The following is a 14232-nucleotide window of genomic DNA, read 5'->3' as shown; positions in this document are numbered from 1 at the left end:
GCCGTGACCCCATCATCATCCCTGCATGGTAGCTTATGGACGAAGGCCAGCATCTGGTATTTGGCACGGATGAATTCGGACTTGGTGGGGCTGGATGGGAGGGCGGATGAGAAGGCAAAAGAAGGGGTTAATTGGGGCTCTTTCTGCCCCCCCTCCCAGGGTTGGCCCTGTCCTTAATTGATAGGGGGGCGGTGGCCTTGAGGGGCAAAGCTGCAGTGGGGACAGGGCAAGAGTCAAGAACGAAATGCCCCCCAAGGCCAGGCCAGGTGCATCTGAAAAAAGGGGGGCTACCATTATTCCCTGCCCCCTTTAATGTGTGTGTGGGTCTTTGGTTGGCACAGTCCTCTTTGGGACCCTCTTATTTAATTAATTAATTTGTTTGTTTGTTTTGTCAAGACTATCTCCGAGACCGCCTTCTACCGCACGAATCCCAGCGACTGGTGAGGTCCCACAGAGTTGGTCTCCTTAGGGTCCCGTCGACCAAACATTGTCGGCTGGTGGGACCTAGGGGAGAGACTTCTCTGTGGAGGCCCCAGCCCTCTGGAATCAGCTCCCCCCCCCGGAGATTCGTACTGCCCCCATCGCCCTTGCCTTCCAAAAGAGCTTAAAAAAATCATCTTTGTCGCCAGGCCTGTGGACTTTAGACCTTCCCGCTGACCAACGAATGTTTTTAGTGTGATTTATTGAATGAACGTTAATGAAAGTTTTTAAAGTTAGATTTTTTATGTTTATTAATTGCCTTCTACCGCACGAATCCCAGCGGCCGATAAGGTCCCACAGAGTTGGCCTTCTCCGGGTCCCATCGACCAAACAATGTCATTTGGCAGGCCCCAGGGGAAGAGCCTTCTCTGTGGCAGCCCTGGCCCTCTGGAATCAACTCCCCCCAGAGATTAGAACGGCCCCCACCCTCCTTGTCTTTTGCAAATTACTCAAGACCCACCTTTGTCGCCAGGCATGGGGGAGTTAGGATATTCCTTCCCCTAGGCCATTACAAGTTATGTATGGTATGTTTGTGTGTATGTTTGGTTTTTATAATAAGGGTTTTTAGTTGTTTTATTAAATTGGATTGTTACATGTTGTTTTTTATCATTGTTGTTAGCCGCCCCGAGTCTGTGGAGAGGGGCGGCATACAAATCCAATAAATAATAATAAAATAATAATAATTAATTGTATTATTGTGTCTTTGTATATGCTGTGGGCCACCCCAAGTCCTCAGAGAGGGGCGGCATACAAATCCAATTAAATAAATAAAATAATAAATAAATATAATAATATTCATATACATGATACTAGTAAAAAAGTAAATAAAACATTAGGACAGGGGACGGGGGGCACGCTGGTCCACTTATGCATGCCCCTTACTGGCCTCTTAGGAATTGGGAGAGGTCAATGGTGGATAATCTAAGGGTAAAGTTTTGGGGTTAGTAGGTAATGATACTACAGAGTCAGGTAGTGAGTTCCAGGCATCAACTACTCGGTTACTAAAGTCGTATTTCCTGCAGTCGAGTTTAGAGAGGTTTACTTTGAGTTTGCATCTGTTGTGTGCTCGTGTGTTGTTGTGGTTGAAGCTGAAGTAGTGGTTGACAGGAAGGACCTTGTAGCAGATGAATTTATGGGCTGTGCTTAGGTCCTGTTTAAGGCGACGTAGTTCTAAGCTTTCTAAACCTAGGATTGTAAGTCTAGTTTCTAGCACAGACCTGTTTTTCAACCTTGGGAACCGTAAACCACAACTCCCAGAATTCCCCAGCCAATATTGGCCAGAATTCAAGGACTTCCTGTACAGGAGGGAATCCTTGCATGCAAACGAGATTGTGGGGGGCAGATAAATGGAATAAATAAACCATACCTGGGGTGGTGTGGGGTAGGGGAGGCAGGGCAAGCTAATTGGGGGGGGGGGATATAAGTCCAATCAAATAAATAAAAATAAATAAAAAATAGATGAAGTTTGAAAAAGTGGCACTGACTCCAGAAACGTTCGGTCCAAGATATTAAGGCATTGCTCCCTGACTGCACCCACCCACTCGACTGAAGCGCCCCCGCCCCCTAAAAAGAAACACTCACTGGACTTTGTCCTGAGGGTTTGCTTTGCGGCGTCCGCTCTGCACTTGTGCCGGATCGAGCAGGGAGTGTTCCCAGATAGAGTTGGCGCCATTGCTGGCGAGTGTATGAACCATCTGGAAGAGGAGGCAATTTTATTTATTCATTCATTCATTCATTCATTCATTCATTCATTCATTCATTCATTCACAAATATATCCCGCCCATCTCCTCGTGGACTCAGGGTGGCGATCAACAATAAAATAAACTACTAAAGTTAAAGCCACAGAATAAAAACATTCCTCCATCAGTCATTCATCGATTAGACTGGAGCAAGATAGAAACATAGAAACATAGAAGACTGACGGCAGAAAAAGACCTCCTGGTCCATCTCGTCTGCCCTTATTCTATTTCCTGTATTTTATTTTAGGATGGATCTACGTTTATCCCAGGCATGTTTAAATTCAGTTCCTGTGGATTTACCAACCGCGTCTGCTGGAAGTTTGTTCCAAGGATCTACTACTCTTTCAGTCAAATACAGTAATATTTTCTCACGTTGCTTCTGATCTTTCCCCCAACTAACTTCAGATTGTGTCCCCTTGTTCTTGTGTTCACTTTCCTATTAAAAACACTTCCCTCCTGGACCTTATTTAACCCTTTAACATATTTAAATGTTTCGATCATGTCCCCCCTTTTCCTTCTGTCCTCCAGACTATACAGATTGAGTTCATTCAGTCTTTCCTGATTAAGTTTTATGCTTCCACTGTTTTTGTAGCCCGTCTTTGGACCGGTTCAATTTGATCCATATCTTTTTGTAGGTGAGGTCTCCAGAACTGGACACAGTATTCCAAATGGGGTCTCACCAGCGGGATCATAATCTCCCTCTTCCTGCTTGTTATACCTCTAGCTATGCAGCCAAGCATCCTACTTGCTTTCCCTACCGCCTGACTGCACTGTTCACCCATTTGGAGACTGCCAAAAATCACGACCCCTAAATCATTCTCTTCTGAAGTTTTGGCTAACACAGAACTGCCTGCTGGCAAAAAAAATTTTTTTTGGGGGGGGGGGCGGGAGGGTTTGACAAGAAGAGGATCATGATGAGCACATGTTGAGGGACACCCAACCACCCCCGAATCTCCTCTCTGCCAGGAAGGCTTCCCCTGGGAACAGTGCTCATCCCTTCTGTTCCTCTACTTGGCCTTCTTCCTTGGCTTCCAGATGCCAACCCAAGACTCCCTTCCAATGTTCTCTCTCTCTCTCTCTCTCTCTTCCTCCTCTCCCCATCCTTAAATTGCGAATCTGAGTTTGTTTTTTGGGGTGGAGGCAAGGAGGGCTATTTTTTGAAGGGGTCATTTCGCTAGTTCCGTGATGGCACGGGTGGATTCCACAGGTGGCACGCAAAGCCGTATCTGAGGGCATGCGAGACTTTGCCATGTTTCAGCTCCAGTGCGCATGTGCATTCTGGCCAGCCTTGGGAAAGGCCATAATTGTGATACATGGTGTGAGCGATTGAGTAATACATAGGGTTTTTAGCTATAGGTTTTTTTAAATGTATTAGATTTGTACTGTATGCTGTGTTTTTGTATTTACTCTGTGAGCTGCCCTGAGTTTTTGGAGAGGGGTGGCATACAAATCTAACGGTAATAATAATATTATAATAATAATAATAATAACAACAACAACAACAATAATAATAGTAGTAGTTGTTAGAAACATAGAAGATTGATGGCAGAAAAAGACCCCCTGGTCCATCTAGTCTGCCCTTATACTATTTCTTGTATTTTATCTTAGGGTGGATCTATGTTTATCCCAGGCATGTTTCAATTCAGTTCCTGTGGATTTATCTACCACGTCTGCTGGAAGTTTGTTCCAAGCATCTACTGCACTTTCAGTAAAATCATATTTTCTCACATTGCTTCTGATCTTTCCTCCAACTCACCTCAGATTGTGTCCCCTTGTTCTTGTGTTCACTTTCCTATTAAAAACACTTCCCTCCTGGACCTTATTTAACCCTTTAACATATTTAAATGTTTCGATTATGTCCCCCCTTTCCCTTCTTTTTCCTTCTGTCCTCCAGTTGTTGTTGTTGTTGTTGTTATTGATGATGTTGTTGTTGTTGTTGTTGTTATTATTATTATTATTATTATTATTATTATTATTATTATTATTATTTCATCCCCTGGACGCTTTAGAGAAGCTTCCCTGAAGACCCGGAGGGAAAAAAAATCCCCCAAAGGACAAACCAGAAGTTTGGAAAAACGCACTTCCGGTTTGCCCTTGTGCTGTTTTGGGCCCTCTGGAGCCTTCCGGGGAAGCTTCCTGAAGCCCCAGAGTGCAAAAAACAGCACAGTGGGCAAATCGGAAGTGCATTTTTCTAAACTTCCGGTTTGTCCGTTTTTCACCTACCAGGCTTCAGAAAGGCCTTTGCACATGCGCCGGGGGCAGCGTGGGGGGGGGGGTTGCACATGCGTGGGGGGGCATGTGCACGCAATGAATTTGTCTCCAGTGCAGAAGCTTTCAATGTACACGCAAAGCAACAGAATGATAACACCCATACCGGTAAAAGGGGGAGTTAAGCAGATGGTAAGAAGGATCAATAACATAACGATAGCCCCACTACGCAGCCATTAGGCACCACACTGAGAGAATTAGGTTTATATTATGTTTAAGAAATATTTAAATTTAGATTTCTACATGGTGATGTATGACTTTGTTGTGAGCTGCCCTGAGTCCGAGGAATAGGGCGCCATAGAAGTCTACTTACTTACTAACTAACTAACTAACTAACTAACTAACTAACTAACTAACTAACTAACTAACTAACTAACTAACTGAAATAAAATAAAATAAAATAAAATAAAAAAAATAAAATTCCATATTTCCATTCCATTCCTCTATTCTCTTATTCTATTTCATTCCATTCTCAATAAAGATTCTATTCTATTCTATTCTGTTCTATTCTATAAAATAAAATAAAATAAAATAATATTCCATATTTCCATTCCATTCCTCTGTTCTCTTATTCTATTCCATTCCATTCTCAATAAAGATTCTATTCTATTCTATTCTATTCCATAAAATAAAATAAAATGAAATGAAAATAAAAATAAAATAAAATATTTCCATTCCATTCATCTACTCTCTTATTTTATTCCATTCCATTCTCAATAAAGATTCTATTCTATTCTATTCTATTCCATTCCATAAAATAAAATAAAATGAAATAAAAATAAAATAAAATTCCATATTTCTATTCCATTTATCTATTCTCTTATTCTATTCCATTCCATTCCATTCTAAATAAAGAATGTATTCTATTCTATTCCATAAAATAAAAAAATAAAAAAAATTAAAAAAAATAAAAAAAATAAAAAAATAAAAAAAATAAAAATAAAATAAATAAAATAAATAAAAATAAAAAATAAAAAAATAAAAAATAAAAAAAATAAAAAAAATAAAAATAAATAAAAAATAAATAACATAAATAACATAAATAACATAAATAAAATAAATAAAAAAATAAAATAAAAAAATAAAAAAATAAAAATAAATAAAATAAATAAAATAAATAAAATAAATAAAATAAATAAAATAAATAAAATAAATAAAATAAATAAAATAAATAAAATAAATAAAATAAATAAAATAAATAAAATAAATAAAATAAATAAAATAAATAAATAAAATAAATAAAATAAATAAAATAAATAAAATAAATAAAATAAATAAAATAAATAAAATAAATAAAATAAATAAAATAAATAAAATAAATAAAATAAATAAAATAAAATAAAATAAAATAAAATAAAATAAAATAAAGTAAAAAAAGGGGCATCCCTCAGTCCCAGGGCCGGAACAGGGAGCCCCTCCCCCACTCACCTGTAGCAAGGTGGCTGACCAGGGGCTGTGTCGCAGGTGCTTCACGATGGAAATATGGCGACCCAAACTGCGGTGGACACTGCAACACTCATCGCACACCAATACTCCTCGGTTGATGGATGCCCAGCCGGGGTCTGGAGAGAGAGAGGTGGGGGGGCAGCTGTTAAGCAGGTGGGGAAAAGGGGAGGTACCTGGGACCCCAGGAGGCGCTTTGAGAGGGACTCCAGAAACCATGCTCCATCATCACAGCCCACTGGAGACTTAGTCACTTTGTTGTCACTTTGATTATACACCAACGTGCGTATATACGAAATGCAGGAGGCCAGAAATGCTTTATCTACCTTTTCATATGGTGCCCTTCCTTCCTTCCTTCCTTCCTCCCTCCTTCTGTTCTTCTTCCTTCCTTTCTTTTTCCTTCCTTCCCTCTTTTCTTCCTCCCTCCTTCCTTCTGTCCTCCTTCTTTCCTTCCGTCCCTTTCTCCCTCCCTCCATCTCTTTCCTTCCTTCCCTTTCCTTCCTTCCCTTTCCTTCTTCCCTTCCTCTTTTTGTCCTCCTTTGTTCTTTCCTTCCTTTTCTTCCTTCCTTCCTTTCCTTCCTCCATTTCCTCCTTCCTTCTCCTCCCTCCTTTCTTCCCACCCTCTTTCCTTCCTTGCTCCTTCTTTTGTTCCTCCTTCTTTTCTCCCTCTTTTCTTCCCCCCTCCCTCCTTCCCTCTCATCTTTTCTTCCTCTCTCCTTCCTTCTGTCCTCCTTCTTTCCTCTCCTCCCTCCCTCCTTCCTTCCCTCTTTTCTTCTTCCCTTCCTCCTTCTGTCCTCCTTTGTTCTTTCCTTCCTTTTCTTCCTTCCTTTCCTTCCTCCATTTCCTCCTTCTCCTTCCTTCTTTCTTCCCACCCTCTTTCCTTCTTTGCTCTTTTGTTCCTCTCTCCTTCCTTCTGTCCTCCTTCTTTCCTCTCTTCCTTTCTCTCCTTCCTTCCCTCTTCCCTTCGTCTCTCCTTCCTTATGTCCTCCTTCTTTCCTCTCTTCCTTCTGCCCTCTGTCCCTCCATCCCTCTCTCCTTCATTTCATTTTGTTTTGTTTCCTTCCTTCTTTCCTTCCTCCCTTCCTCTCCTTCCTGCCTCCCTCTCTTCTCCCTCCCTCTGTCCTTCTTTCCTTCCCCCTTTTCTTTCTTTCCTTCCTCCCTCTGTTTCCTTCCTCCTTCCTTCCTTCCTTCCTTTTCTTTCCTTTCTTCCTCCCTCTGTTTCCTCCCTCTCTTTCCTTCCTTCCTTCCTCCCTCCCTCTCCTTCCTGCCACCCTCTCTTCTCCCTTACTCCCTCTGTCCTTCTTTCCTTCCCCCCTTTTCTTTCCTTCCTCCCTCTGTTTCCTTCCACCTTCCTTCCTTCCTTCTTTTTCTTTCCTTTCTTCCTCCCTCTGTTTCCTCCCTCTGTTTCCTCCCTCTCTTTCCTTCCTTCCTTCCTTCCTTCCTTCCTTCCTTCCTTCCTCCCTTCCAACTTAGAACGTTATTGCCGCTTGGGATGTAGACTAATCGGCATACATTGAAATGAAAAAATTTATTGCATGCAGCTCCCAGAGGGTCCCCCGCCTCCAATATACCCTGCATAAAAACATGACCGACGGAATAAATAAACACAGAATTTTGCATCTGCCCACACGCATTCTGTGACCCAGAGAAACAAACCATGCAGCCTGGTTGTCGGGAAAGAGAAGAGCTCGGTTGGGGAGAAGAGGGGTGCGTGTGTTTCCTTTGGGTGATTGTTGGGGTGTGGGGGTTTTAAATGAGTTTTTCAGGCCCCTCTGAAACTCTGCCTTGTTTCTCTGCGGCTCTTTCTGCTCCAAACGACACCACTGCCGGGTTACGTGAGGCCAGTGTGCTTTCACACAAAGGTGTTGCATCCTTTTGCAGTCACAACACGATGCATCATCACCAGTCGAGGGAGGGAAGCCTCAGTTTCTCCCATTTCTCTTCTTTTTGGGAAAAAAGAGTTCGGATCCTGCCATCCCCTAATGCAGGGGTAGGCAAAGTTGGCTCTTCTATGACCTGTGGACTTCAACTCCCAGAATCCTTTGAGCCTATCGTGCTAGCTCAGGAATTCTGGGAGTTGAAGTCCACATGCCATAGAAGAGCCAACTTGGCCTACCCCTGCCCTAGCAGCCTGAAACGGAAAGGAGGAAACGCATTCTGCACATGCTCAGAAGCCACCGAAGCCCAAAAATATGGGTAGCCCTTGTCTTAAGACGACAGGGTAGGCCTCAACTTATGACCCCCACAACTGAGCCCCAAAATTTATAACACAAGTGAGAAATGGGGGAAGTGAGCTTTGCCCTCCGGTTTATGACGTCGCTTGGCACAGTTGTTAAGTGAATCACTGAGGAGAAGGGCTACTAAACGGCCGTCACAAGTAGGGGTCAGTCTCCAAGGGTCTGGATTTTGATCACGCGACCACAGAGATATGTGTGAAAATGGAGAGACAGAGGGATGGAGAGAAAGAGAGGGAGAAAAAGAGGGAGAGAGAGAAAGAGGGAGAGAGATGGAGAGACAGAGATGGGGAAAAGTGAGGGAGGGAGAGAAAGAGAGGGTCAGAGACTGAAAGAGAGAGAGGGAGAGAGATAGAGAGATGAAGAGAAAGAGGCGGAGAGAGAGGGAGAGAGAGATGGAAAGAGTGGGAGAGAGAGATATGAGAGAGAGAGATGGAAAGAAAGAGAGGGACAAAGAGGGGGAGAGAGAAGGCGAGAAACAGAGAGAGAGGGAAAGGGAGGGATGGAGAGAGAGATGAAAGAAAGAGAGAGAGGGAGAGAGAGAAGGCGAGAAACAGGGAGAGAGGGAAAGGGAGGGATGGAGAGAGAGATGAAAGAAAGAGAGAGAGGGAGAGAGAGAAGGCGAGAAACAGGGAGAGAGGGAAAGGGAGGGATGGAGAGAGAGATGGAAAGAAAGAGAGAGAGGGGGAGAGAGAGATGGAAAGAGAGGGAGAGAGAGATGAGAGAGAGATGGAAAGAAAGAGAGAGGGGGAGAGAGAGATGGAAAGAGAGGGAGAGAGAGATATGAGAGAGAGAGATGAAAAGAAAGAGAGGGACAAAGAGGGGGAGAGAGAAGGCGAGAAACAGAGAGAGAGGGAAAGGGAGGGATGGAGAGAGAGATGAAAGAAAGAGAGAGAGGGAGAGAGAGAAGGCGAGAAACAGGGAGAGAGGGAAAGGGAGGGATGGAGAGAGAGATGGAAAGAAAGAGAGAGAGGGGGAGAGAGAGATGGAAAGAGAGGGAGAGAGAGATATGAGAGAGAGATGGAAAGAAAGAGAGAGAGGGGGAGAGAGAGATGGAAAGAGAGGGAGAGAGAGATGAGAGAGAGATGGAAAGAAAGAGAGAGGGGGAGAGAGAGATGGAAAGAGAGGGAGAGAGAGATGAGAGATGGAAAGAAAAAAGGAGAGAGAAATGGAAAGAAAGAGAGGGACAGAGAGAAGGCAAGAAACAGGGAGAGGGAAAGAGAGGGATGGAGAGAGAGATGGAAAGAAAGAGAGGGAGAGAGAAAGGGGCAGAGAGAGAGGGAGAAAGAGGGAGAGATGAGAGAGAGAGATGGAGAGAAAGAAGGAGAGAGAAATGGAAAGAAAGAGAGGGACAGAGAGAAGGAGAGAAACAGGGAGAGAGGGAAAGGGAGGGATGGAGAGAGAGATGGAAAGAAAGAGAGAGGGGGGAGAGAAAGGGGCAGAGGTAGAGAGGAGAGGGTGAAGGAGAGAGATGGAGAGAAACAGGAAGAGAGAGATGGAAAGGGAGAGAGGGAGAGAAAGGGAGAGAAAGAGATGGAGAGAGGGGAAGAGTGACAGATGGAGAGAAAGAGAGGGAGAGGGGGAGAGAGGGAGAAAGATACATTTTCATCTGTCTCTCTCTCCCTCTTTCTCTCTCCCCCCCGTCCCTCCTTCCCCCCTGTTGCTAAGGAAACCCCTAAAGGTCTCCCTAGCAACTGCCGGGGGGGGGGTCTGCCGGTTGCTAAGGAACCCCTCCCTTAGTGATGGCAGCCAAGCGAAGGAAAAAGAGAACAGAGGGATCACCCCTCCCTCCCCCTCCCTCCTGTCCCCAGCCAAAATCTGACCCCCGTCATAAAAGGAGGACCTGCTATTTGAAAGACTCAAGGTTCTTTTTTCCAAGAGGAACTATTATAAGAATTATAAGTCACTCCTTGACTTATAACCATTCGTTTACTGACTGTCCAAAGTTATGGGGGGAAAAACACTGTTACGATTGTAATGCAGGCACATCACAAATTGTCCAATTTTTAAATGTTTTAAAAATTTAAAACATGGGTATCCAACCACAGTCCCTTCAAAACCTGTAGACTTCAACTCCCAGAATTCCTCAGTTACGTCACACACACACACACACACACACACACACACACACACACACACACACAGAGCCAGCTGGGGAATTCTGGGAGTTGAAGTCCAGACATCTTAAAGGGATGTTTGTTTGTTGTTTGTTTGTTGTTTGTTTTTTTGTTTGTTTAGGGACTGGGGGTGGCTCACAACAAAAATAAACATGGGTCGATATAAAAACATTTCAATTTAAAATAATTTCAACCCTGATGTACGTGTTTATCTTATTGGGGTTTTTATGTTCTTATGTTTGTTTGTAAAAAAATTTAAAATTCAAAATAATTTTTTAAAAAAATGAAAAGAAGGGATGCTGAGCGCATTGCTGCCGACCTCGCCAGGGAGATGCGCAGAGAATGGCAGCGTGTGCCGGCATTTATCCCATCCTAATTGATCCGTTTCCGGGATGCGTGAGAACACGCAACGGGTTTTTCACACTTCCCTCTGCCTCTGTCGAAATGCCTCCCCCACGCTCGGCTATTCTGGGCTCGTGTCCCCACACCCGGGTCCCTGCGGGAAGGCAGGTAGGGGGAGGAGAATAACCGCCAGCCCCCACAGCAAGCCTCGGGGGGGGGCATCCCATGTGCCAGGGTGCAGCTGGCATCATTTCAGCTTCAACATGGCTGCCAGGTGTTGGCATCTGGAATCACATCAAGTTGGGAGGGGCTGCACAAAAAATCTATCTATCTATCTATACATCCATCCATCCATTTATTACCTGTCTGTCTGTCTGTCTATCCATCCATCCATCCATCCATCCATCCATCCATCCATCTCTACTATCTATCAAGCTATCTATCATCTATCTATTCATCCATTATACCTGTCTGTCTGTCTGCCAATCCATCCATCCATCTATCTATTTCTATCTATCATCTATCTATTCATCGATTTATTACCTGTCTGTCTTTCTATCCATCCATCTATCCATCTCTATGCATCTATCTATCTATCTATCTATCTATCTATCCATCTATCCAGCCAGCCAGCCAGCCAGCCATGATTATCTATCATATCTCTCTCTCTCTCTCTATTATCTTTCTGTCTGTGTCTGTCTGTGTCTGTCTGTCTGTCTGTCTGTCTGTCTGTCTGTCTGTCTGTCTGTCTATCTATCTATCTATCTATCCATCCATCCACCCACCCACCCACCCATATATAATATCTACCTACCTACCTACCTACCTACCTATTTATTTATTTAGACTTATATACTCGCCCAACTCCTGAAGGACGCTAGGTGGCTCCCAGCCAAATACAAATAATGCAACATGAAACCACTAAAAACAATTCAGAACCATTTAAAATCCACCAGTAAAACAGTTTCAAAAATCATTTCTGTCAGACGGGGGTCTCTACCCCAACATAGATCACCCCCTCCCCAGGAAAATGCACAACAGAGGGGTGGGGGTCTGCACTCCAGTATGGATCACCCAACCTGCCTCGAACCCAGCACCGCAAAGCCCCAGCCAATAGCATCTCTGAGCATGAAAATTTGCACCGAGTGCAAATTTCTAATGGGGGTGGGTGGGCTTCAATTGGGGAGGCGACGGGCAGGGGAGCAGAAGGCCAGGGGTTAAATTCCGGATTTCAGGCAAAGTGGCTGCTGAGTCATTTCCCCCCATGCAGAAGCCCCCTCCCCTCCAGGCCAGGATGGGATGATGTCACCCGCCTCTTCATTGGGAGGCCCAGAAAGGCTCTTCTCTCTCCCCCCCCCAGTTGCCCCCCCCTCCACCCCACAAGAACTGGGTCTCTTTGTTCCCCCAAGAGAACACAAAACGCTGCAGTGTTTCAGGCCAACAAGGCTGGGCTCTCAGTGCGAGACAAAGACACAACGGCTGCGGCTGGAATAAAGCCCGGGGTGGGTGGGGGGCATAAAACTGGGCAAAGGGTTCACCCCACCCAAAATATCTACATTTACAGGGGGTCCTCGGCTTACAACCCTTTGTTTAGTGACTGTTTCGAAGTTACGAAGGGGCTGGGTCCAGACTTATGACCATTGCTCCGTCTCCACGGTCAAAATTCTGAAGCTGAGCAACTGACTGGTACTTATGATGGTTTGTAGAGTCCTGTCATCCCCTAGGGCAAAGTCAATGGGGAAAAGAGGATTTGCTTCACGGCCGCGTTCCTCCTCACTTAGCAACTTCTTAACAACAAGTCTTCGGAGAGGGGCGGCATACAAATCTAAATAATAATAATAATAATAATAATAATAATAATAATTATTATTATTATTATTATTATTATTATTGAATTGAAAAATCAACAGACGATCCAAAGTGCAGACTCTGTAAAGAAACAGATGAAACAATCGATCACATACTCAGCTGCTGCAAAAAGATCGCACAGACTGACTACAAGCATAGACATGATGCTGTGGCACAGATGATCCACTGGAACTTGTGCCGGAACTACCATTTACCAGTGGCAAAGAACTGTGGTCGAAGATGAGCAAGCAAAACTACTGTGGGACTTCCGACTTCAGACTGACCGAATTCTGAAGCATAACACACCAGACATTGTGATTGTGGAGAAAAAGAAAGTATGGATCATCGACATCGCAATCCCAGGATTCAGCAGAATTGAGGAGAAGCAGCTAGAGAAATGAGTGAAATACGAAGATCTAAAAATTGAGCTGCAACGACTCTGGCATAAGCCAGTGAAAGTGGTCCCAGTGGTCCTTGGCACGCTGGGCGCAGGGCCAAAGGATCTCAGCGGACATTTGAAAACCATTGGAATTGACACAATCTCCATCTGTCAATTGCAAAAGGTGGCTTTACTGGGATCGGCAACCATAATTCGCCGCTACATCACGCAGTCCTAGGTGCTTGGGAAGCGCCCGACTGGGGATGAAATACGAAATCCAGCATAGTGATCTCGTTTGCTGAGTTGTATTGACATAATAATAATAATAATAATAATAATAATAATAATAATAATAGTAATAGTAGTAGTAGTAGTAGTAGTAGTAGTAGTAGTAGTAGTAGTAGTAATAATAATAATAATAATAATAATAATAATAATAATACAGTGGTACCTCTACCTAAGAACGCCTCTAATTACAAACCTTTCTAGATAAGAACCGGGTGTTCAAGATTTTTTTGCCTCTTCTTAAGAACCATTTTCCACTTACAAACCCAAGCCTATGAAACTGTAACCAGAAAAGGCAGGGAGAAGCCTCCGTGGGGCCTCTCTAGGAATCTCCTGGGAGGAAACAGGGCTGGAAAAGGCAGGGAGGAGCCTCCGTGGGGCCTCTCTAGGAATCTCCTGGGAGGAAACAGGGCCGGAAAAGGCAGGGAGGAGCCTCCGTGGGGCCCCTCTAGAAATCACCTGGGAGGAAACAGGGCTGGAAAAGGCGGGGAGGAGCCTCCGTGAAGCCTCTCTAGGAATCTCCTGGGAGGAAACAGGGCCGGAAAAGGCAGGGAAAAGCCTCCGTGGGGCCTCTCTAGGAATCTCCTGGGAGGAAACAGGGCCGGAAAAGGCAGGTAGAAGCTGGGCTGGGGGATTCTGGGAGTGGAAGTCTGGCCCTGCTAAAGTTGTCAAACTCTGCTTTATGGAGGAAACCCGAATCCGTCCGTCTGCCTCTGGGCGGCTGCTGTCAGTTCTGCCGTCTCCCTCCCACTCCAGATTCTTCCCCTCTGAGTCACCCCGCTTTCCTCCCCACCGGCCCCCAACACAGAGAGAAACTGGATTGACCTTGATCCTTGCCAGCCTCCCAGCCCTCTCCAAGAACAAGGGTGCGCCAGGCCCTCCAGGGTGGGGCAGGCACCCCACCCACCCTCTCGCCTCCCCACCCCCAAATTCCTCTTCCGCCTGCAAGACTGTCTATGCTTTAATGTGGAGGGATGCACGGAGAGGCTACACAACTGAAGAATGCACAACCAGGATCTAGGTCTTTACACAACCCAAAAATGCACAACCAGAATCCAGGTCGTTACACAACCCAAAAATGCACAACGGGGCCCGA

The 14232-nt window shown here is 44.6% G+C and overlaps 1 protein-coding gene across 1 annotated transcript in view; it reads right to left on the bottom strand.

Annotated features, from left to right (window-relative positions):
- The window catches only part of GIT1 (GIT ArfGAP 1), a 68929-nt gene that overhangs the window by 24440 nt on the left and 30257 nt on the right, over nucleotides 1-14232 (bottom strand). Inside the window, 3 exon segments of the mRNA XM_070735444.1 lie at nucleotides 1-90; nucleotides 2062-2174; nucleotides 5917-6050. The exon segment at nucleotides 1-90 is cut by the window's left edge and continues 16 nt beyond it. Of these exon segments, the coding sequence (XP_070591545.1) occupies nucleotides 1-90; nucleotides 2062-2174; nucleotides 5917-6050 (337 nt within the window).

Source organism: Erythrolamprus reginae, chromosome 1, assembly GCF_031021105.1.
Source record: "Erythrolamprus reginae isolate rEryReg1 chromosome 1, rEryReg1.hap1, whole genome shotgun sequence".
NCBI lineage: Eukaryota > Metazoa > Chordata > Lepidosauria > Squamata > Dipsadidae > Erythrolamprus > Erythrolamprus reginae.
The sequence above is the reverse complement of the archived record's forward strand: the minus strand, read 5'-3'. Positions and strand labels throughout refer to the sequence as shown.